This window comes from Plasmodium knowlesi, assembly GCF_000006355.2.
Source record: "Plasmodium knowlesi strain H genome assembly, chromosome: 12".
NCBI lineage: Eukaryota > Apicomplexa > Aconoidasida > Haemosporida > Plasmodiidae > Plasmodium > Plasmodium knowlesi.
The window spans coordinates 802,173-825,822 of record NC_011913.2 but is presented as its reverse complement, the minus strand read 5'-3'; the positions used below and the strand labels follow the sequence as shown (position 1 = coordinate 825,822).

The 23,650-nt window shown below is 37.2% G+C and overlaps 2 protein-coding genes across 2 annotated transcripts; one reads left to right on the top strand and one right to left on the bottom strand.

Annotated features, from left to right (window-relative positions):
* Positions 1-92: 92 nt before the first annotated feature.
* PKNH_1218400 (conserved Plasmodium protein, unknown function) lies at positions 93-19,128 on the bottom strand (the record flags this gene model as incomplete). Its single annotated transcript, XM_039114055.1, has 12 exons — positions 93-170; positions 374-763; positions 1,027-5,326; positions 5,553-17,063; positions 17,226-17,322; positions 17,465-17,565; positions 17,661-17,744; positions 17,934-17,993; positions 18,131-18,195; positions 18,352-18,484; positions 18,637-18,722; positions 18,841-19,128. The coding sequence occupies 12 exons, from the start codon at positions 19,126-19,128 to the stop codon at positions 93-95; spliced, it is 17,193 nt and encodes a 5,730-aa protein (XP_038969809.1).
* A 2,236-nt stretch (positions 19,129-21,364) lies between these two features.
* PKNH_1218300 (replication factor C subunit 3, putative) lies at positions 21,365-22,865 on the top strand (the record flags this gene model as incomplete). The annotated part of the gene is made up of 2 exons (XM_002260198.2): positions 21,365-21,409; positions 21,876-22,865. The coding sequence occupies 2 exons, from the start codon at positions 21,365-21,367 to the stop codon at positions 22,863-22,865; spliced, it is 1,035 nt and encodes a 344-aa protein (XP_002260234.1).
* Positions 22,866-23,650: the final 785 nt, after the last annotated feature.

Here is a 23,650-nt window from a genome sequence, read left to right as displayed (position 1 = left end):
CCCCCTTTTTGCCTTAGTTTTATTGCCTTTATTTGTCGCATTTTTTTTTGCCCCTCATTTGTTACATTTTTTCTGGCCCCTTCCCCCCCTTGCTAGTTCATCGTTAAGTTCAAAATGTTCCTGCATTCACAAAACAAATCATCAAAGTCGGATCCGAGCTTTTTGCAAACCTGAATGGAAAAGGAGTTTAATTGTGTTGCCACGTGAATGCGCGGATGTAATGTCACCTCGCTTGAGCACGTAGTTAAGATTTTTACAATGTTTGAGCATGCATACATTTAACTTGTGCGCATTTCGCGTATATGCATTTTCGTGCGTATGTGTTTTCACAGATACGTGCTTGCATGCATGTGTGCGGCAACTTCTGTCTCACCTTCATTTTCAAATCGATATTGCTTGTGTGCCTCAACAGGTGCTTGAACGAACGCACGTGATGGGTATAGTCCCATGCTATTTTTCTTTCCGCGTCTTGCGTGGGTTGTATATTTATCGCGGATAAAATATATCGAGAAAAATCAAATGCCAGCACGTCGTTCTTGGCAGTGAAATACTTATACTTTTCGGTTGGAAATTTTTTATGGAATTTTAAATGAATACTGTTAATTTGAAACAACTTAGCCACATATTTTATAGTGTTGTTGTCGATGCAACTGTAGGAACAGTAGTCCCTTAAATATTTTTTATTGTCGTGAAGGATAACCTGAATGTATAAAATTTTGGGGATAAAGGCGTACACCAGATCGTCGTAATTTTTTTCGTACGCCTATGAAGGGGAAGGGGAAAGTTCCGGTGTGCATATGAGCGCGCGTGCGTGCAGAAACATATAATTACTTTTGCAAAAATATGGCTCCTTGTACAACTCGTCCATGCCTAACTGTACGTGCACGTTCGCAGTCGTGGTGGGAAATCCCATATGAATGCACTTATTTATAGCGCATGCGTTGCTCTGGGGGGGAAAAAAAAAACCCTTTTCTCCGCGAGACTATGCTGTTTCTTTTTTTTTTCGTTATTTGTGAATATTCATACCTTCAACAAAATCAGCGTCTCGTAAAACACAGGGTGTTGCTCCACCAAAGAAATAAAATCTTCAAGACCTAAATTGAGGAAGTTTATTTTGTAGTTGCCAATCGGAATGTTCTCCTGCACGACGTGGTCAAACATCTTTTCAAAATTCTTTTCGTATAATTTTTTATGCCCCAAATTATTGAAAACAATGCATTTGTCGAAATAAGTTAAGAAATTGCTGCCTTTCTGTTGTTGTAAATGTAGCTTATTGTGCAGATAAACATATTTGAGCTGCAAAATTAAAAGGTAAATGTCGTTCAAGTTGGTATGGTACTCATATAAATTGTCCATTTCTAGTAATATGAGAGCGCAATGGTGTAGCAGGTTTATGCAAACGATTATTGTACGAACATGCAGTAGGTCAAACACTTCCTTATCTCCCTTCAAACTTTGCACACATTTGTTCGCTTCCCGACTTAGCAGTTCGTACAACTCATGCTTCAGTCCCACTTCCTTATAAACCTTTGCTAACATTTCCATGTCGCATTTAGAGAACTTTTTGCAGTACTGCACCACGTAGAAGGACAATATGTAGACAAACAAGTGGTCATCATAAAATATAAAGGGAGAAGCAGAGGGGATCATCTTTCTCTTTTCAAATGTTTTGACGTAATTCTCTTCGTAAAAATTGATCAAATCTGAGAATTTTAATCCTTTAAAGTTGTACGAAATGTTTACTTGATTTTGTTCTGCTCTTTTTTTCTCCCGTTTTTCTTTCCTGTACAAATCGTGCATGGCATTCAGTAGGTGCAACAAATTTTCCTTTTTCATTTTTCCAGTGCGTTGCAGAACGTTATTACTGGCGCGATCATTCACGCGATTATTGGCACTGCTACTGACGTTCCTCACATTCGACTGATCATTATTGCTTCTTCTAATGACAGTTTTATATGAATCCGCATTATTATCCGAGTTGTTCTCTACCCTTTGGGTGGCACTACCTGGCGCACTTGCCCCAGACTGCCGATCTGCACGGTAATACTCCTTTATCACGCCACGTGGGGGACCGAATTTACACAATGTCTGGTTGTACAATAAACAGCTGCTATTGAGCGAAACGCTAAGATCGCAATTGAAATTGTATACATTCAGTGACAAAAATATATTTCTGCTATATTTTAAAAAATCAAAAATGGATATATTTTCGAAGAGTAGTTTAAAAAGGAAGTGTAATTTGTCATACTCGTTTATATTTACCAAAAGTCGAAAAATAAGGTACCATTTTTTTCTTCTTACATAATATTGCCTTCTCATTTTTATCAAATTTATAATGTAAGTGATGTGCCGCTGTGATGTGAATTTGCAAGCAAGTTTGTATAAGAAGATAATAACCTCTACTTCTACTTCTGCCGGTAAAACTATGCAATGCTTTCGGTAGAAGCAAATGAGGTTAGAACATAATTTTTTTGCAAAATTTGGTTCTCCTTTTTTGATACCCTCCATAAGTTTGCGAATATCCCCTTGGCGATAGTAGAATCCGCGTTTTCTCGTACTCCATGGCCCTTCCCTTTTTCGCCTATTCCTTATCATCATGCGCAACAGGTAGAAGTAGACATCCAATAGACTCCTAAAGTAGCACCTCCCACATAACCACTTACACGAATTGGACAATATCAAATTTGTGTAGTCACTGAAGAACTTGTGGGAGCATTCATGGTAAAGGAAAATTCTATCTGCGCGTTGTCTCTTCTCTGTGGCATTCTTCGCGACATCATTCTGCGAATGCGAATACCTCCTCTTCTCATTTTTCCTCCCCCGAGTGCACCTCTGAAGAGGTATAGCTATATTACCACTCTCAGTGGCGCTACCTTTATCTAGACATTCGCGAAAACTGTATTTTTGGAAACTACTTAAAAGGAGTAAAATAAAGTTATGATAAATCAGTAAATTTGTAGCAAGGATATTCATATTGCGTCTAAACAAGTAAGTGAATTTCAATACGATGGATGCATCGAACTCCTTCGTTCCATTTAGGCTAACTGAATTCTTTAGAAGGTAAAAGAATAATGTTAATAGGGGGAAGTCCTCATTTGGTTGATGCAACATCGGTCTTGATATAAGCCCATTTATTCCACAGATTCGCCTTTTAACTGTAAGTAATAATTCCGATTTTAGTATAAATGCATAGATATCACAACTGCATTTTTTTTTCGCACTTTCAAGCAGGTACTCCAACCAGTTGGAAGTTCTTTTTCTCTTCTTGAGGGATAACAATTTTGTTAAATGCCCCCCCGATTCGCAGCCCTTACACAAACAATAATATATAACGAGGGCATAAATCGAGTTATAATAAATGTACTTATATATATCATCAATGAGCAGATGAGACTTGCCATTTTTCATGTTTAGCTTTGTTTCCAGATTTTTCTTCACATCAATATCGTTCTTATTAAAAAGGGAATAATTTCTTACTTTTCTAAATGGATCATAAATGGATGGCCACTTCTCATCGTTTCGATCGTTTAGACATACGTCAAAAATGGATGGCGGTTCTATCCAAGTAGATACCTCCCCTCTGTGTACATTTGTTTTTCCCTTCTCCCGTTTGGCATCGCAATTTAGATCACTTCTACGTGCATTCGCGCCCTTTTTTCTGTTTTGTCGAAATGACTCTTTCCAGGGCGCGTCTTCTTTTAGCATAATATTTTCCGCCTTCTTTATATCCTTATATATGCCCAAAATGGAAAACTTGTCTACTATCCGCTGCGCCGTGATCACATCAAAATTGTTAATTAAATTATTTATACATATAAAAATGCTTACCAAATTTGTTATGTTGTCATTATATTTTGCGAGTCCTTTATGACTCTTTTCTCTGAAAAGAAAATTTTCATCATATGAGCCATTTTGTTTTTGTTTCTTCTTTCTGATCTCCTTTCCGATCTCCTTTCCTTGATTATGGATTAGATCACCACATTCTGAGTATATAGTTTCCTTTTCCTTGCCGTATGTCGAGGGATCATGAGGATTAGCGAAATCTTCTGTAGGCTTCCTCGTGCGCATGGTGCTATGCCCATATAAGTTCTTTACCCAAGGGTACTGTAATAGAAAACCTTTTTCTGTACCCCCCACGTAATTAACATTTTCACGACTTGATACTTTCTCCTCTCTGCAAAATTGACTTATCCGTTTTAACTGCCGCTCTGTTGTAACTCCACATAGGGGAATTTCCAATTTAGTGATGTTGTGTACATGCACCACATTATTTTTATTTCTGAGCGTTCTGATTTTGTTTAAAATGCATTTTATCTGAGGTATACTAAGTTGGTTAAACTGTATAGAAATTTTATCCCTTGTTGATAGGTTCAACAGATACAATACTTTCAATTTCAGGTCGTTTGTTGTCTTCTTATTTACACACAAGTGCTTAACAATTTGTACGTTTCTTTCAAAATTGCGGAAGAACTTCTGCTCGTAGTCGTAAAGCTGGTCGCGGAACTGAAAATGTTCATGGTCTGCTTCAAAGTTGGGAAAGGTGCCCTCATGACATTTTATATATTTTTTTCTATTCTCATTGTATTCTTTAAATAAAAAGAAATTTTCGCATTCTTCATTATTAAGGGGGAGGAAGTTCAGTATGGATAGCGCAGGGCATTTCTTCTTCGACATCTTTTTTATAGATTCCTTTGTCCTTCCACCTTTAGAGTTTCTCCTAAGAAGCTTTTTACTTGATAGTATCTTTTCCTCCACGTAGAGTAAGATGTTTTTTTTTTTTTTAGTAAGCCTTTCGCATACCTGAGTGGATTCTTTTCTTAACATATTTATGAGCAATATGCAGACCAGCAAAATTGTCGTCTGATCGTAGACACTTAACTTGGATTGAAATGTGTATGAGTAGTTCAAAAGAAAGGTGAGGAAAATTACCTTCGAGTATCCCCATGATAGGGACACATTATACAGCGCAATTATGTAGTCTTCCATGTATGGTTTCTGATTTATAATAAATAAAAAGTTTCTAAAACATGTGTAATGGGTCAGAAAAAATCTGCTCAATGTGATGTGCCCCTTGTTGTACGGGAAGGCATATTTGGAGGAGGTCCTTTCTATAGACGCATGAATATCACTAAGCATTTTTTGGGCCCTCTCAAATTTGTTTGTATCTGCTAATTCTACGCATGCATCGAAAATAGTTAAATGGATATCCTCCCTCAGGTCCAAGTCAAGGTCCAGTTTCACGTCCACCAGAGCGTTATGCGCATAAAAGGCAAAATCATATTTGCAGTCTTGCCTTGTTCGTACGAGCATCTCCAGAATAATATGTCTGCACAGAGGGAAGGAGTCCAACATCACATGGTAATGTAGTAACATACATTAGAATAAGTGCTCTTATCACGTGAGTAAATAAGTACCATATCAGGTGGGAGGATAAACACAGCGAAGGTGATATCAAATTTCACTCAAAAAAAAAAAAAAAAAAAAAAAAAAAAAAAAAAAATGCAGGAACACTCTGGGCATGCGACGGCCCTCTGCTCACTCGAGTTGTATACCTTATACTGGGTCGCTCCATCAAGAGATAATTTACAAGATCCTTGAAAAAGAAATAGTATAGATTGTTTCCATTTGTGCACCTTCTCCTAACGTACTTGTTGTAATGCTTCTTCAGATAATGCAATGCTCGGTCAAAGTGACATTCACGAACAGATCGAACAAAATTACAGAAGCAAACTATGGGTTTGTCAAAATGAAAGATGTAGAGAAATCTGTCCAGTAAATTGTATATACCATTCGTAAGGAGAAAAAAAATTAGCACATATGTTGTTTCTTTTTTTTTCATCACATCGAAAAAGACATCCATCCTCTTTACTTGGTATTCCCCTAAATTATGCACACAGTTGTAATATTTTAACTTTTCCATATTTAAGAGTTGCATATTTTTGAGGTATAATAGATATCCACTAATTTGTAGGTAAAACCACACGTTCTTTAACATGACCTTTATGTTGCTATATTCTGCTTTTTTTCTTTTAAAAAAAAATATAAAATTCCGCAGATGATCATATGAGTAAAATTTCCTTCCAAAGATTTTCTCATGCGTGTTCAGGTGGGTAAGCTTAAGATGCTTCTGGGTGGAACTTACTGCTACTGCTCTTTTGCACCTATCCAAGAATAGATAAGGAAAATTACTTCTAAAAATAAACTGGACGTATGCCGTGAGGTATATGTAAAATTTCGTGTAATACATATTATGCCTGATAACAATTTCTACAGCATTCTGCACACGCCTGTAGTCATAATTGTTGTAAATCAAATGGTAGAGTAATTCCAGAACTCTTTTCCCCCCATGGATTGTGCCACTTTCTCCATTGTAAAAATGCATATTCCCCGTGAAGACTCTCTGTATCTTTTGCAGCAGTGCGTTGGTAGATTTGTGTGCACTATTATCATTATGGAGTGTTTGATCTTTGGAGTTATCCCTACTTACAAGGCTTTGTGATTCTCCAGTTTGGTGTTCAAAGTTGTGCGCCCTGTCCTTCGCTTGATACTTCATTATTTTGTTCATATTTTTTTCAACATGATTTAAGAACGTGAGTATGTGCCTTTTGGTGTGCTTATTCTTTGTGTATAAATTCACAATGTCTTGGCATGTCTTAATGTCAATATTTTTATCAATACATTCGTAGAAGAATATAAAAATGTCATTTTTTTTGCTCAAAATGTGTAGCAACGTTAGGGGCTGGTGCACATTGTTCAATTTGCAGTAGAGCGAAATAATGTTTAAGAAATCGTTAAAGTATTTTTTTTTCTTTTTTTTCTTCTTCTTCTCTTTGATCCTATACTGTATGGACTTCTCTAGCAGAATTAGGATAAACATATTTTTCGACTCCGGTTTCGTTGTGTAATAATCTGCTCCTACCCCTGCACTGTTGCGTTGCGTTCCTAGTTGAATCTCCTTCATATTGTATTCATTTATGTTTTCTCTCTGGACCATCTCATCTTCATCGGGAATGGCTATGTTCTCATTCCTTTTGTTGATGCTTCTTGGACTAGGTTTATTCCCTTCACGGGATAGTAACTTATCTGTGTTCGTTCTATGCAAAACGGACAAGTCGCATTTACCATTCCCACCACACTTGTTCGTACGCGTTTCTATATATGTGTACTTATCTCCAATTGGCATTTCCATAGCTGTTACCCCTTTTTCGTCTTTCTTACGTGGAAGACTCAACGTTTCACTGGTGCTGATGCTATTTTGCGTGATCCATTTATTTGCCCTTTTCGGGTGAGCAACGTCCACATCTGTTTGTGATCCCTCCTTGAAGAGATCTAAAAAAAGTTTAATGACAATCAATTCAATGAAGCTTTTTTCAAATAAATCATAATAATTGATATCCGTGAGGTTAAAACTTTCGTAGAATATGTTTTTCCTCTGTTTGAAAAAATCATCAAGGTTGTATTTATCCATTTTGAGGAAATCCACACAGTTCTTTACCCACTTATCGAAGAAGGTCCTCCTCTTATAATTCTTTTTAAAGTAATAATATATACTCTTCATGGAAAGGATGTACATTTTAACCTTTTCAATGTTGACATTACACAGATGTAGGAAGCATAGCAATGAACACAGAACATCATTATTGTTAAAGTAAAATATACTAAGCTGCAAACATAAATCCCTAATAACATCCTTTAGACCTTTTGCTAAATTTAGGGGTAAGTGAACCTTGCTATTTAAAAGATAATCGTTGCACGATTTCGTGTCGAAGTTATTTATATATAGATATTTTGATAAGTCTCCTTCACTTCTATGTTTGTAGTGGACATGGTTAATGATCAGTATGTGGTATGCTACCAAGGGCTGGCACGAAATCAGGAAATGCTTGACATGAAAATATTTTAAAAAATAAAAGCGGTTTTTGCTGACAGGGTTGCAGTAATTCTGGCCAAGTTTACAGGGATCTTCAGACATACCATCATAGTAACATTTACCCTGTCCATAACAGAGGGTTGATTTCCTCATTGTGCTTTTTAATTTCCCCCCTTTTAGCTCATCACCCTTAATTTTTGTCACATAATTCATGTAATGGTCTGTCTTTTGGCCTCTCCTCACGTCCGAAAAAAATGTCCTATAGTTGTATATTCTCCTCAACCTTTTATTTTCAGAAAGGGGGTTACTACAAAATAGGCGATACGCCTCATGTCGCTGCTTCTTTTTTGAAAGTGCTTTTCCATCAAGGCCATCTTTTATTTCTCCTCCCTTCGAAGCAGCTTCATCCATACTTTCCAATGAAGGGTTATCTTTGTCGCTTATAAAAATATTTTTAAAAATGGAAAAGGGGCAAAAGTGGGTTTTAAAGAACGTTTCGTCCACGGTCTGTTGTAGCAATTTATTTAATGACAGGTCCTTGTTATAGGTGAAAAAATCATAGCAGTGTTCGAACTGCATCACAGAATCATGGATTTTTCTCTTAGAACATGTGCGTTTTTTCATCTTCGAGATTATCTCTACCAAGTTGGACTTCTTATCCGTGCGGTTGCAGTGAGAAGTGCACAGCTTGTTGACTATTGGTATGTTTTCGAAGCATAGGCTGTGAGAGCCGTTCCTTATTTTGTTGCACAATTCCCTCTTCTTATGTGTATTTTCCTGCGCCCCCAATTTGAGGTAGTTCTCCGAATATTTCTCTAAATTCCGAATGGCCAACTTGAACAAGTCCTTATTTTGATTCTTTTCCTCTTCCAACTTGGCTTTAAATTTGGCCTTCAAAAGAGTTTTCCTTCCAAAGTACGCTTCATACACAGAAGGCATAAACTTCTTTGTTAATTTTTTAAAAAAATATATATTTACATAAGTTGGACTATTTTCTTTATTTCTCTTCAAGTCAAAGATGTCCACATTGCTAAACATGAAGATGCAAATAAATAACTTAAAATTGAGAAAGCACAACACGTGAAGGGATATGAAGGGAATTTGATCCTTGTCTCTCCTCAAAATGCATTTCAGAATGAAGTTGATTCCTTCCGCATCCTCCTGATGTGATTGCCCTAGTCCTTCCCCTGACATGTGTTCACTTGCTACTTGGTTCACGTTGTAAGGAGCATTTCTTCGAGAGCATATTGGCGAATCTATTCCCTCTTGCGTATGGAGTAGTGCCTTACCGCGGCGAACCTCGTCTGTTGACACCTTTCGTGAGATAGACCCCTCATTAGAGGACCTAAATTTGATGCACTGAACTTGTTTTTTCCCAGTGTTTTTTTTTACATTAACCATTTTGGCGGGTTTGCCTTTTGCGGTAAACTCCTCCCAGTCTTGCAAAAGTATGTCCGCCAAATTGTACAAAGACAGAGCTAACAAATTGTTGCGCAGTTGGGAATATATGTAGCAAGGTAAATAGCGCAGGTGTGAATCCAAGGATCTCCTAAAGAAGCAAAAACGATGCTCTCTTTTGTAAAGCTCCTTTACTAAATAGTTGCAATTCTTTGAAGATCGAAATAGATTGCTATTCATCAATATGAAGAAGTATATTCCTGTGTAGCTTTGATTTCCCAACAGGTAGGTTAAAATGTACTTGTGGAGTTTGTTCACCCGGTTGCACGTTAGGTACTTTTGTCTGTACTGTAAGAGGTTGCTATCCTTTCTGACAGATATATCGGTCTTAAATTTGCTTCTATCATTTTCGTATGGTGGATAATTCAAACATAGGAAATTCCTGCTCAGTTTTACCATCAGGGAGTAGCAGATGTGTGTATCTTTAGCGCACCTTTCGGAGCCACTAAGACGGAAAAGGTGGTGCTTTACTGATTCCTCCACCTTAGGAAAATTATTTAATATGCTCCTTTTTTCGAATTCCCCATTTGGTGCCACATCGGGGATGCTTTCACTACCAGAGGAATGATGCAAAATTTTTACGTTATATAATGCGTCAAATTTTAAAAGGAAAATCCCATGTGCCTCCAATACTGACTCGACAAAATTGTAAATGTAAGGTGTGCACTCATTTCGGAGCCTATTTTGAATGTAACTTATTATTTTTAAAAAACTTTTTTCATATTCATCCAGCTGTTGTCCACTCCTCTTTTGAGGCCCTTCCACAACTTTGGACTGTACTCCCAGATGATGTTTTCTATATTCACCTTGTTTGCTACCTACCCGATGGATGCTCTTCCCAATTTTAAGCCTTTCGTAAAAATTGAACTCAGGCGACTTGTGAATCGTTTTGAAAAAATTATCGGTAAAATGTTTTAACGTTTGTAGAAGGATGAACAGCGCAGACAAGTCACTGTTATCCGCGTAGTACTCCAGAATGTGCAAAAAAAAACGAGAGTTATACGACTTTATGTTCATAAGTTTGATTAATTCGTAGAATAAATTTTTTGCCTTTATTTTATTTTTTTCTCCACGTTTATTTTTTAAAAGTACTCTTTTGTAAATTGGGTTGTCTTCCCGAAGGTGTTGCTTCTCTCGAACGTGCCCCTCCTTCTCCGCTTCCACTTTGACATTTGCATTTTTTAGAACAACAGGATGATTGGAGAGTTTTCCCCCTTGTAGTGGTGAAAGGGGGGAAAAAATTCTCCCCCTTTTAGAGCTCTTCAAATGATGAACGTTTCCCCCTGTTTCGTTTCTCACCATGGTAAAGTCCCCCTCCAGGGAGTACGTCCCACCTTGTGAAAACCATTTTTGAGTCCTCTTCTTGGCAAAATATTTCATAAGGAAGTATAGAAAATTCATGCCCCTATTTTGTAGAATAATTCTAATCATGATGTTTCTGTTTACAGTTTTTAACATGTCTATGGAGCAACACAGGTAGGAACCACTGTTACGGAAATCGCACGGGGTTAATCGGTAATAACGCTTTCCAATAGGGTGTTTCCCTTTGTGGTTTTTTTCAAATTGTGCTAATGTCCCGAATGATTGTTCACCCTCTTCTTCACATCTCACACATGCGTGAGGGATTTTCTCCCCCGATTTGTTTCTTAGAGTGAACATGTCTTCGGGGGTTCCCTTGTCCCTCTCTTCAATTATAAACGTGTCATTTATGTATGCACTTTTCATATTTCTCTCATTAGCAGCAATTCTATCTTTGTGGGCAATTTCAGAGATGGTTTCTATAGTTTGATTATTGTGCACTACAAAATCATCAACCGAATCAACATTGCTATAATTATAATCAGCCTGAATAATTTGCTTGCCTTCTTTTTTACCTTTCTCTTCTCCTCTTTTTATCTGTGTATCGACACAAGTGAAGCAGTAGCATTCGTTGTCGTAGTTTTCAAAATTAATATAGTATCCTTTCCCTTTTTTTTCGCAACTTCTGTATGGGTCTTTTTTCTTCAACAGCATATTACTCCTTTCGCTAATAATATTTCTGCTAAAATTTTTGTAACTGATAATTGTCAAGTCGTCTACTTCCTCCCCTTTCAATTTCATCCAATTTTTTGCCATTTTAAATGTCACAATGTTGTTATTCCCTTTCCTGCTTGTGTAATAGCAACTGGAGATTTTGTTCGAATGTTTCTGTTCCAAATTGGGATTCCTCTTTGGTTGGCCTTTAGAAGCATTCACCATTGTAGAACCAAATGGTATTTCTTCATTTGATGTAATTCTTGTGCCTTTCTCAATCTGCATACCAGAGTGAACACTCCACCCTGGGGTGATATCATTCCCATCTGCTCCCCCCCAATTGGACATAATATTAATCATTTGTTTCTTCCCTTCGAGGGGTATTCTTTCCAAATTTTCGAAGAACAAATCTGTCGCATGACGTGGTTCACACATTTTGATGTACTCATTTGTCTGCATATTTAATTTCCTTTTTCTTCTCCAAATATGTAATCCCCTTTTATTGCACCTACGTATAACCACTTGGTTCTTACGTGTGTGACGCAGTTTCCCGTCCATTGTAACATTGTACGATATTTTGATAAAGTAACCCCTTTTCATCCGCACTAGGGAACATATCCTCGTGTCCCTTCGTTTGGTATTTATCCAATTTAGTGGAAAATGGTTTAAAATGATTCTTGGACCTTGGAAGTGCGTCTTTCTACTTTCCCTTTTGTTTTCTCTTTTTCTGTCCTTTATTTTTTCCCTTTTTTTGCTCGAGCTCTGCACGTAGTACGTATTGAAAAAATTCTGAATAACGAACGGTACATACAAATGCGAGGCGTTATCAAAATGATTGACAAAAAGGGCGTTCCACAGGTTAGAGTTAGACGGATCGAACATGTTAAGGAGAGTAAGAACCTTCAAGGGGTTTTTCTCTTTGTATATTATCTCATGAATATAGTTGTAACCACTATGGTGCAGTTTCCTCTTCAATGCATCTAAAAAGGGTGCACTGTGATAAAGATTAAAAACATTTCTGTTTAACATATAATCTGTGTATGCATTGTTATGCTGAGCTACGTAGGAACTATTTTTGTAGAAGAGTTCCAGAATAGCCACAAATTTGATGGCCCTTCTATCCGCTACATTAAATGTGCACCCATTCCTACGCAAAAATAGGAGTAACTTATTTCTTATATATTTCTTCAAAGTATTTAGGGCAATTTTTTTTAAAAATTTCAAAACATCTACACATAGTACTTTTAATATGCGTACACACACGTTCAGATAGGTGTCTATATTGTTGCATAGTAGCCTATATATGATAGCTCCATAATAATTTATCACCATTTTGTGCGGGTTCAAATGGATGTAGGAAAATGGAATATTCGCATTACTCACCAGGTGATTCATTACGTTACCCTTGAAATAAGAATTACACTCCACTTTATCTTCCATCACTAATTTGTATACCTCCATGATTACACTTACTAGGTTCTTCTTTAAAATTCTTTTTATATCGTTGTGAAAATGCAAAAATGTGTTTATATCTTTCACTTGAATTTCATTTTCTAATTTTGTGAACCTATCATTCAGGGTGTCGTACATTTGGTATATCTGCAATATGCTGTTCTTCAATGTGTGCTTCCTTTCTTCCAATTGCATTTTATGAGGGGAAATCATCGGAAGTTCTGCAAAGACACGATTTGATGTGGAGTTCATTTTACCCCTTTGCACTTCATCCTTGTTGTGGTTTCCCTTAACTGAGCATTTATCTGTGCAGCAAATTTCTCCATTTGGCTCGTAACCCCTGTTTGCTATCCCATTGGTAGAGTGCCACAAGGTAGTAGCAGTTCCCTCGGAAGGAGCAATCCCGCTATTGCGAATAATCACCCTTTCATTTTGGTTGCCAATTAGTGAAGAGTTATCCCCCTGAGCCTTGGACATATAATCAATAAACGCGCTACAGTTGTGCCTTTCCCCCCTGTTAATTGTAATTCCAGAGTCGCTTATAATGGCGCTTAGGAGTTTGTTGAAAAGTGCGTCATGCACTCCCTTCCGCTCCTTAGTCTGTTCGTTTGTCTTTACCTTTATCTTTATCTTCACCTTCGTTGACAGATTCGTTGACAGATTCGTTGACAGATTCGTTGACTGCTTCGTTGACTGCTTCGTTGACAGATTCGTTGTCTTCTCCGTTGTATGCTTAGTATTCATATCTGTGATAGGCTTCTTCTTCTCCCCCTGGAGAACGTCCTTCGAAATGACCTGATTTTCCTCGCGGTTCGCACCACCCCGAGCAAAGCAATAGGTGAAGTTTCTCACGAAATCGTCCCGACTGCTTTTCAAAAAATTGTGCAGCAGGTTATAGTTAAAATATAGAAGCAGAAAATTCAAAAAGAATTCATACTTCTTCATGTATATGTAATAAATAACTGTACTCAAATCGTTGCTCTTGAGTATGTCATAAATGATACTATCGAAGGGCTGCTCGGCACAAAGTAGCTTATTCGAAGTAGCGACTTCTCTGTATAGGACATCTTTCATATAAAAGTATGGAAGCGTCTTCTTCTTCCTCTTTGTAGTGACGATAAAGCAGTAGCACAGGTAAAAAACGAGATTCCTAATGCTTTCAGTATTGTCCATTTTATTATTTGATGTGATGTACGCCCCATGAACAGATTTGCTAATCCCAACATTGCATTCCCTTATAATTAGTTTAGAACCATCAGAATTAGAAGGAACACTCATTTTTACGCTTCTTTCTTCTGCACAAATTGTGTTTGGTTTACCCACCATTTCGTAAGTTCCTCCATTAGAAGTGCGGAACGACTCATCAGGGGGTAGCGACTCTTCATCATTCCACTTGGTACTTTTTTTATCACTTTTACTTTTCAGCGGAGGAGTCGTCTCATCCTCTGACACCTTATCCTCGTAAACATTTGGTTTAACTCTACTGCTAGAATTGTCCAGAGTGCCATCTCCCTGAAGGAGCTTACCTATCTTATCGGAGGCAGATTTTTTTACGTACAATATTTGCGTTATCGAATCATACATACTGTACACATTAAGGTAGATGGAACTGAGAAAATTGGGTTCGTGCAATTTCCCATTGGAAATTTGAAAAGATTTCATATCGGCCCAGACATTTCCCCGACTTACATTTCTTCTGCAGGTTTGTTCTACTTTCTTTTCATAATTGCTTAGAAGTACATTCATCAAGAGTTTACCAAAGTATATATATTTATTAAGTTCAAGAAATATTGCATTGTTCTTTTTTCTGGTATTGTTCCCCTTGGATCCTTTTTTGTTTACAAAATGATCTATAAATGAGATGATAAAATGTAAAGTCAGCGAGCACATTTCAATGCTGTACTTTTTATTCAAAAATAAATTGTAGTTATCTCGTAAGCACAGCTTTTCAAAGTAGTATATAAGAAATATTTTTATATATTTGCTGTTGTCATTGTTGTTGGCGATGTTTGTGATGTTGTTACTAATGCTGCTACCATCTGTGATAGGTTTGGTTCTATTCCCGAAAGGCGTTATATCGGAGCTGAGTTGTCTGCACCTGGATGGTTTATTTCCCTCTTGTGCGGGACTCTTCGTCAGTTCCGTCGAGTTATTACAACGCGGGATGTCCTTAGGTGGATCCACTACCAGTTCTGCTTTCCCCTGCATCTCTTTCTTCGCCGTGGGGTGAGTGAAATTGCCTTCTTCGAAGGCTCCACCTTTTGGAGAATTACTCTGAGGAATGAGGGAGCTTCCATTTTGCTTGTTCAATATTTCGGAGCAGTCCTTCAAATTCTCCTTTTGCGCCTGTGTACCTTTCGAAAGTGTAATATTCATTTTGATAGTTTTTTTTTCCTTATTATCATTATTATTATTATGCAAGGCAGAGATATCCCGACTTTGTATACCCTTACCATTTCCCCCAAACCCGTTTTGCACCTTCGATTTTTCAAATTCATTACTCTCTTGAAAGCAGAGGTACTTCTTTCCAATCACGTCAACTATGTCGGAGATTTTTCTCAGAGACACTGCCATGTATATCTCTATGCACTCCCTCTTGTGTTTTACGACGTTCATAAAACTGCCCATCTTCCGTTTGTATTTCTTCTTCCATACATGATTTATGAAGGAAAAATAATCAAAGAAGTAAAAATAAATTATTTCCATGTTGAAGTTACTCCAAATGTAGTGAAATAACATTCTGCATAGAAGTACCGTTTCTTTGAAGGAAAGTATTCTCAATGTTTTTCTAATTAGAAACATGTCTTTATTTAAGAACCCGTTATATAACATGACGAAGTAGTGGTAATGCCTTTTGATATTATTTATTTTTAGAATTCCCTCTGTCTGTTCCTTCTCATTGTAGGCACTGATACTGAATAGAGCATGCATGTAATTTTTGAATAGCACCTTGCATAGCATATCATCAACGTGGATCAGAGCATGCCATTTGTTGTTCAGGTAAAAATAGTTGTAATTCTTCAGTATACAGAGGAACTCAATTTTGCTACCCTCCCTTTTGAGAACAGTTAGGTATCGCACAATTTTTCCACCCTCTTCCACTGGATGATGTACATGTTCAACAAAAAAGTACTTCCCACATAGATGTAATTTTACGCAGCTCACTTTTCTACCATATAAGGAATTGTTTCTCTTCTCCTTCTGCAAATTATTTCCACGTTTATTATTACACTTTAGGAACTGCTTAATGAGGAATAAATTTTTTACATCAATGAAGTTATCATACACATGCATGTGTTGTATATATTGGGGGAGTATCTGATTAAATCTTTTTATGGATTGCTCTAAATTGGGATTCCCTGATTTGTGCGCAGTGGAGGCGTTACTGGAGATGTACAACTGTAAGTCCGAATAATTTCCGCTTTTTTGGCCGCACTTGTGCTTGTCTTCACGGTATGTATACCTATCGATGGGGTTTCCATTCTTAAGAATATCCATATTAGCATTCACCTCGTATATCTCTCCCACTCTGTTGACGACCTCACGACCTCTCCGACTAGAAACGTTTCTATACATATCCTCATTCTCGTGAATACTATGCTTCTTCTCAAGGTGGTAATCCATTTTTACGCCATAAGATCCTATTGACTCTTCGCTATTATATTCCAAACGCTCATATCCCCAGAAGTTTGAAACACTGCTCCCTACATCTTCATGGGAGCATAGATCATATTCATCAAAAGGATTTACAAAATTCATGTAATATGGTGGTTTCCTCTCCCATTCGTAGAAATATAACATTCTGGTGTAACCTTCCCGATGGCTGCTCTTCCCGTTCTCCTCAGATGGTTCTACTTGGTTGACAGATTGATAGAACTTCCATTTTTGTCCACACCGATTCTTCATTTCGCCAATTATGTAAGCATATTTGGAGTTCTCCAAATTTTTATAATTCCATATGGTAATAACATTGTTATCCTTTTCTCTCCTGCAGGTTTCATTTATGTAAATCCACTTCTCTCTCAATTTGAAGGAGTCTGGAAAATAGGATTCAAAGTTGAACTTCACCGTTCTTTTACCTCGCCCCAAATGGATGCATTCCTTTTGTTCTGACTGGAACTTCTTTTCGTCATCCCTATTTTGGCAAACTTCTACATACCTGAATGGTTCCACCCTTGCGTGTAACGAATAAATTTGAATGTTCTTTATTTTTTTCTTCTTCGTGTAAATGCCTTCATTTTTCCTAGTCCCCAAATGAAGACGATAGTATCTGCACGAGGGAACGTGGTGGAGATTGTCTACAAAAGTTGATGCGGTAGCATTAGCATGTGCGCTACGTGTTAACTGCACAGTCCGTTATTACACTAATCTGTTACGTTTTCCTTTCCTTTATTTTCCTTTTTTTTCTTTTTCGCCAAAGGGGCACAGTTACATTTCTAAATCAAGGGACCAAATCTGGTTGCGCAAGTCGATCAACAACACGTGCGACAGATCATGACTAACTTCGAAGTCGGTAAAAAGGGTTCTCACTGAGCGCAAAAAAAAAAAAGGAAAAATAAAATTTATAATATAACTCAAGAAGTATGTACACCTCTCTCATTCGTTCACACACATTTGAACAACTCCGTTGCTTAAAAAAATAAAAAAAAAAAACTCTGGATAAAATATTACAGTGCTTATTTATATTTATTGCCAAGTGGGCTGATTCCCCCCCATTAAAGATGAGCAAGAATTGCTGAGCCGTCAGAGTTAAAATGAATAGCTGGTCATTTCTACGTATGTGTAAAAAGAAAGAGAAATGAAACCGAAAAATGGAACATGTTTTTTTCCTACAAAATTGTCTAACTACTCTTTTCCCTCTCCCTACCTATAGACACATTTCTGAAAGTAAATATAATGACTCACATTCTTCAGAATGTTTTGCAAGCTTGATATTTTTGTCACTTTTAAGCTGAAAAATGGGGGGGAAATTGAAAAGAGCTGAAAGGGGAACATATATACGCACCACAAAGATAAGTTAAGCGGATGATCACATGGAGTACATCACAACGGGGAATACACTTTCACGCGTATGCATATGAACATTCATTTATCTCGATATATATATCCAGTCGGTAGACAATCCTCGCAGCCATTTCACCTTAGTCCTTTCGCTATCAGCTTAATGCAGACGATGTCGTTCAGCACGATGAAGAAGGAGCTACAAGGGGAATAATAAAAAGAAGGGAGGTACACAGATTATAACTTCATACATTGCATGTATCTGATTCTTTCTGTTCAACCCTAACACGGTAAAGTGTGTGAGAAATTATTCTGCGCACCATCATCTTGTCATACCTTTCCTCCTTTGGAATTATTTTCACAAATTTTTCATTGAACGAATCCAGAAACGAGAGCTTTTTCTGTTCAGTGGGCAGGTGGTATTACAAATGTGACATGGTTGTACGGGGACAACACTGTAACGAACGGGAGGTAAAAAGAGATGACTACACGCATTACAGAAGGAGCGCTCCCCTTGTATTTTAGTCAACTCTAAAATGCACATGCTTCATTCTTACATTTAAAGAAATAACAAAGCGAAAGAGCCTATCGTAGGAAATATAGAAATTGTACAGCTTATTCCTTTCACTTGTCCTTGCATGCGTATGCGCTCCTTTGTAAATATTGAGCTGAAGAGAATTACCTTGAATTCTGAAAAGGGGGAAGTAAACAGATGATGGGCATCTATATCGTTAAAACAGAGAGAAGGTGCACCTAAGCGGATCGCGCCCTTCACCCATTGGAAATATGAATGCACATTTCTTTAGTAGCGAAAAGGAAATCGTTTGGTTCTCTCATTTTACATAATTTCTCGATTTTCAAGGTGAGCATTTATTTTATGGACATATGTGAAATTGTAGAAATTCAGAACTGCAGATTGTTGCGATATCTAAGAAGGGTGGGTTCAGAAGGGAAATGGTGAATAGAAGAAATGCCTCAATCTGTTATGAATCATTTTATTATTATCATTATTATTATATATTTTTTTAATTTTCCTCCAATTTAACCAGAACGGGAATTTGGTGTTGCACACTTTTCCCTTTTGTAAAAGTGTCCTTGTCGCAATATATCCAGAAGCAGTTTAGCGTATCACTGTTTAAGAAAAAATTTGCACTATTACGACTGTTGAAAAAATTGAAGCTCAAATTAAGACCTTTATCTTCAGAGGTACTTTCCCTTTTGAAGAAAAGCAGAGCTACTATGTCGTTACATTCGTTGGGCAGAATACTGTGTATCTCATTTGGGTTCCACCGCCTTCTGGATCTTAATAACTTTAAACAAACGAGGTTATCCATGGTTAAAATGATGAGCGTTGGTCATTCCCTCCAGGGTTGGCTACTAATCTAAATAGATCGAAGCGTCTTTGCACAACTACATGCTGTGCATGCTTCTTTTACCCTTTTCGCAACATCAGCGCATGTATCATTTTATTTTCCCTTTTCATAGTCAAATTCACATGTACATATTTTTCAACCATGCAGTGTTCTTATTTTTCCCCTTTGGATAACTCACTTTCCTTTTTCTTAATCCTTTGCGTACAGTGGCATATAGGGGGATACCAAACATTTGCACACACACACACACGCCTATGTTAGGGCAGGGAAATCGGTTTCCTCGCCACTATGTGCGGGGACAACGGACAGAAAGTTTGTACGTGACTGTTCTGTGAAACAAAGAGGAAAAATGCTTCAGATTTTCCACATACATACATATATATATGTATTTGCACATGGTGACTTGGCATATATTTTATCAAAAAATAAGGGAACGGCACATAATTTTACGGCAAATTTTTAGGGTGATTACTTTCTGTGTAATGCTCGCATGTGTGTACATGCGAGTTAGGTAAATGGGTCAAAATGAAATCTTTTTATTTTGCCTTTTTTAAATTATATTCGCGAATGAAAATTGCCAGGCAATTAATCCATTAGGAGGGTGAAAGGTGCATACAACCTCGTGCCCCTGTACCTTTCAGCACTGTGGCATTCTTATTTTGGGACATTTTATTAAACCATGCAAGTGCGATATATTCCTCAAGAAGGGCAACGGTGAGGAGCCCTAAGTTGACTGCTGGAGAATATCATGTGCACGTATATTTATATGCACACCATTTCAGGAAATAGTTTTTTTCCCCTCTATTTTTTTTTTTTTTTCTTTCTTTTTTTTTTTACGCTGTTCTATTTTGCTATGGTCTATTTTTTTTTTTTTTTTTTGCATTCTTCTCCTTAATGGAGGATTCTGTTTTCCGGCAAAGCAAATCCAAAGATTTAGTTCGCCAATTTTATCAATCCCCTTTTGCAGCACTTGAAATTTAAAAAAAAAAAAAAGTATGTCTGTCATTTTAAAGAAATAAAATACCCTGCCTTATTTCGATTTCAGTAAGATCACTTAAATCGAGGACACGCTCTTAAATTATGCCACTTCTTGAGAGAAAAATAAATGGCTTAGGCAACAAAACATTTACATACAATTATTAGTGGGAAAAAATATCCTGTAGGTGTGAACATTTTCAAAATTGTGCGCTGAATTAGTAGTGTTACCCATTTTAGCTTCGTATTCCCACGGAAAGGTAGTGCGGCATAAAGGTATTCTTCCATAACACTAGTAACTTAAATGACATCACTGTTACACACAAAGAATGATACTAAGCGTGTTACTCATTATTGTCATTAGATGACTACATAAATGAACGACACACATTCCATTTTTCCTCCACTTCGAATTTTAAATATACTTAAGAGATTAAAGTCCAATTTTAACATATGCTTTGGAAAAAAATATCCATTTTTGCTTGCTATAACGCGGTGTATATTTATACACATATTTTCTTCTAAAAATATTTCGAGAGACGGGAATGAAAGAGAAAAGTCACGTTATATCTTTAAACCAGGGGTCGAGGACTATAAAAGAGAGCACACGGAATTCTCTTTACGACGATGTTTTTTCCAATAAAATATGGTGAACATAAGAGGGTATTCCTCCAAAAAAAAATGGATACACGCATTAATATCTACCTGTAAGCGCAAACGAGCGTGTGCACATATGCATACATGGGAGGCGATTACATTTGCATGAAATCATCACGGTGGCCTTTTCCTCAACCCCTCCTTTACTGTGGCGAAAAATATTCCATTAAGAGGTTGACGTAAACCATAAAGCATGAAAAAGTGAAAAAAACGAATTGCGCGTGTATTTCCCCTTTCATAAATTGAGGATTTTACAATAGAAAAAAAAAAAAAAAAAAAAAAAAAAAAAAAAAAAAACTTTGCTGGAAAAGAACAGCTAAGCATAAATGGATAAAAATAAAGCCTTTTCCCATTTTCAAAAGACAAATATAATTTAAAAAGGGAGAAAAAATAATCTCACTAATTATCACAATTTTTTTTTCGAACGATTCTCTGCTTTTCCAGAAATTAATTTAAACGAAACATTCCATTTGGGCACTGAAGTGAATTATCATAAATGAATGTTATGTGAAAAAAAACCCGGAAGGTGATTCCCAAAGTAGCAAGCCCAGCGCAGTGTTTTAAAATGGCTGAAGTTCAAATACAGAAGATAGAAGAACTCACACCATGGGTAAGAACAAAAAAAAAAAAAAAAAAAAAAAATTGAGTTTCGAAAAAATGCCCACCTATAAATGGAATGACAGCGCCAAGTGTCATTTTCATATGCTCCTTGGGTTATCCTCAGGATGCAGTGACAAAATGTACGTCAAATAGTGGTCAATGACCGTAGCAGCTGTGGAACAGACGCGAATGTAGTCATGCGTGTGTTGTTTTTTCGTAATGCCCTTTGCGTAAAACGATGAAAATGAGTTCATTTTTACGTTAAAACGAAGGAACAGAAAAAGCCAATGGGTAGACGATCTCCCCCGTGTATCATATTACGTTTAGTATATTATATGCACCCGTTGGATGAAAGTGTTGTGCTCATCAAACATTCGTCTAAGTGTGCACACTTGCATGGGAGAGCGCACACCAGATTATGGTGAAACGATCCTCCTCTTTATCTTCCCCCCTTTGCACTTACCCCCCCCGTGTAGGTGGAAAAGTACAGGCCAAACGTGCTGAACGACATAATTTCGCACGAACAAGTCATATCTACAATCCAAAAGTTCGTGCAAAAGGGAGAATTGCCCCACTTGTTGTTGCATGGGCCCCCAGGGACAGGAAAGACATCCACCATTTTAGCTGTGTGCAAGGAATTATATGGTGAGTCACGAAGTTCCTTTGTATTAGAATTAAACGCATCAGATGATAGAGGTATAAGTGTAGTAAGGGATCAAATAAAAACATTTGCAGAATCAAAAAATCATTACAATACATGCGAAAAGACTGCACTAAAATTAATCATCTTAGATGAAGCAGACCATATGACTTATCCAGCACAAAATGCCATGAGAAGGATCATGGAAAACTATGCTAAAAATGTCCGATTTTGTTTATTATGTAATTATGTAAATAAGATAACACCGGCAATTCAATCCAGATGTACCTCATTCCGATTTTCTCCCCTGAAGAAGGAATATATGGTTAATAAAGCTTTAGATATTGCGAAATCAGAAAATGTGGAGCTCACGAAAGATGGACTGGACAGTCTGATACATGTTGGGCGAGGAGACATGAGAAGAATTTTAAATTGTTTACAAGTCGTTTCTTTGAGTCATAAAAATATGACCATTGATCAGAACGTTATTTTGTCAACGTTAGACATTCCTTTACCGGGAGAGGTTAAGGAAATATTAAACCATTTCACTAAAAGTACCATGAAAGAATCGTACGAATTTGTTACAAAATTACAGAGCACTAAGGGATACTCCATAAAGGATATTATGGTGAATCTATATGAATCCATTTTAACATATGATTTTCCGGACTCTGCTATGTGTTTGTTGCTTAAAAACTTTGGAGAAATAGAGGAAAGGTGTTCCTCTGGGGCTAACGAACAAATCACCCTATCCGCCCTAATCAGCGCATTCATAGAATTCAGAACTGAGCTCTTTAAAATGAAGTACGACATGAATAATATATAAAAAAGGGGATGACTTCCGAAATTGGGTGCCAAGAAGAGCACAAAGTGGAATGACAAACTGGTCTTTTAATATTGTAAGAAAGGGATGTCCATAACATACTTATTTTTTTTTTTCCCCCCTTCTTATATTTTCCTCCAACTAATAACGCCATATGAACAGTGCTACAATCATATGCACTAAAGAACAAATAAAAAGTCAAAACGGCTGCACAGCATTTTCCAACTTTGTATTTTCCCTAACAAGCATTTGTTATTTTTCTCGAAAATGAGGAAGTAATCACGTGGGCCACTTGGTATGAAGAAAGAATTGAGCGCGCCTGCGCATGCACGCCTGTGTAGAGATGTGCGTATATACACCTTCTTGTGGGGAAGCCATTTTAATCCCCCCCCCCCAGCGTAGCAGGATATTATTGCTTTATGATGACCCATTTATGTCTCGTTTAATTTGTTAAAGTCAGGCAGATGGCCTTCTTTAAATGTCTTTCCAGTGTTACACCGAGTATGATGATGCGTCCACGTGTTCCAGCGTGCATACACATGTCGACATTTTTAACCAACTCTATGACACTTTATTTCGCCCTCTTTTTATACCCACGTGGAAACTTTTCCCTCTTCTTTATGCTGCTCCTTTTTCTAATTTTTTAAGACACAAAAAGAAGGTGATATTGCTTCTCCGCAAGAAGCTACTTTGTCTTTATCGCAAAACGTAATTCCCTCGTGTGCGGTTAGTCCAATAAATGCGCTCATTTTTATGTAGTGCCTCTTTCGACTCCCCCAACGGTCTCG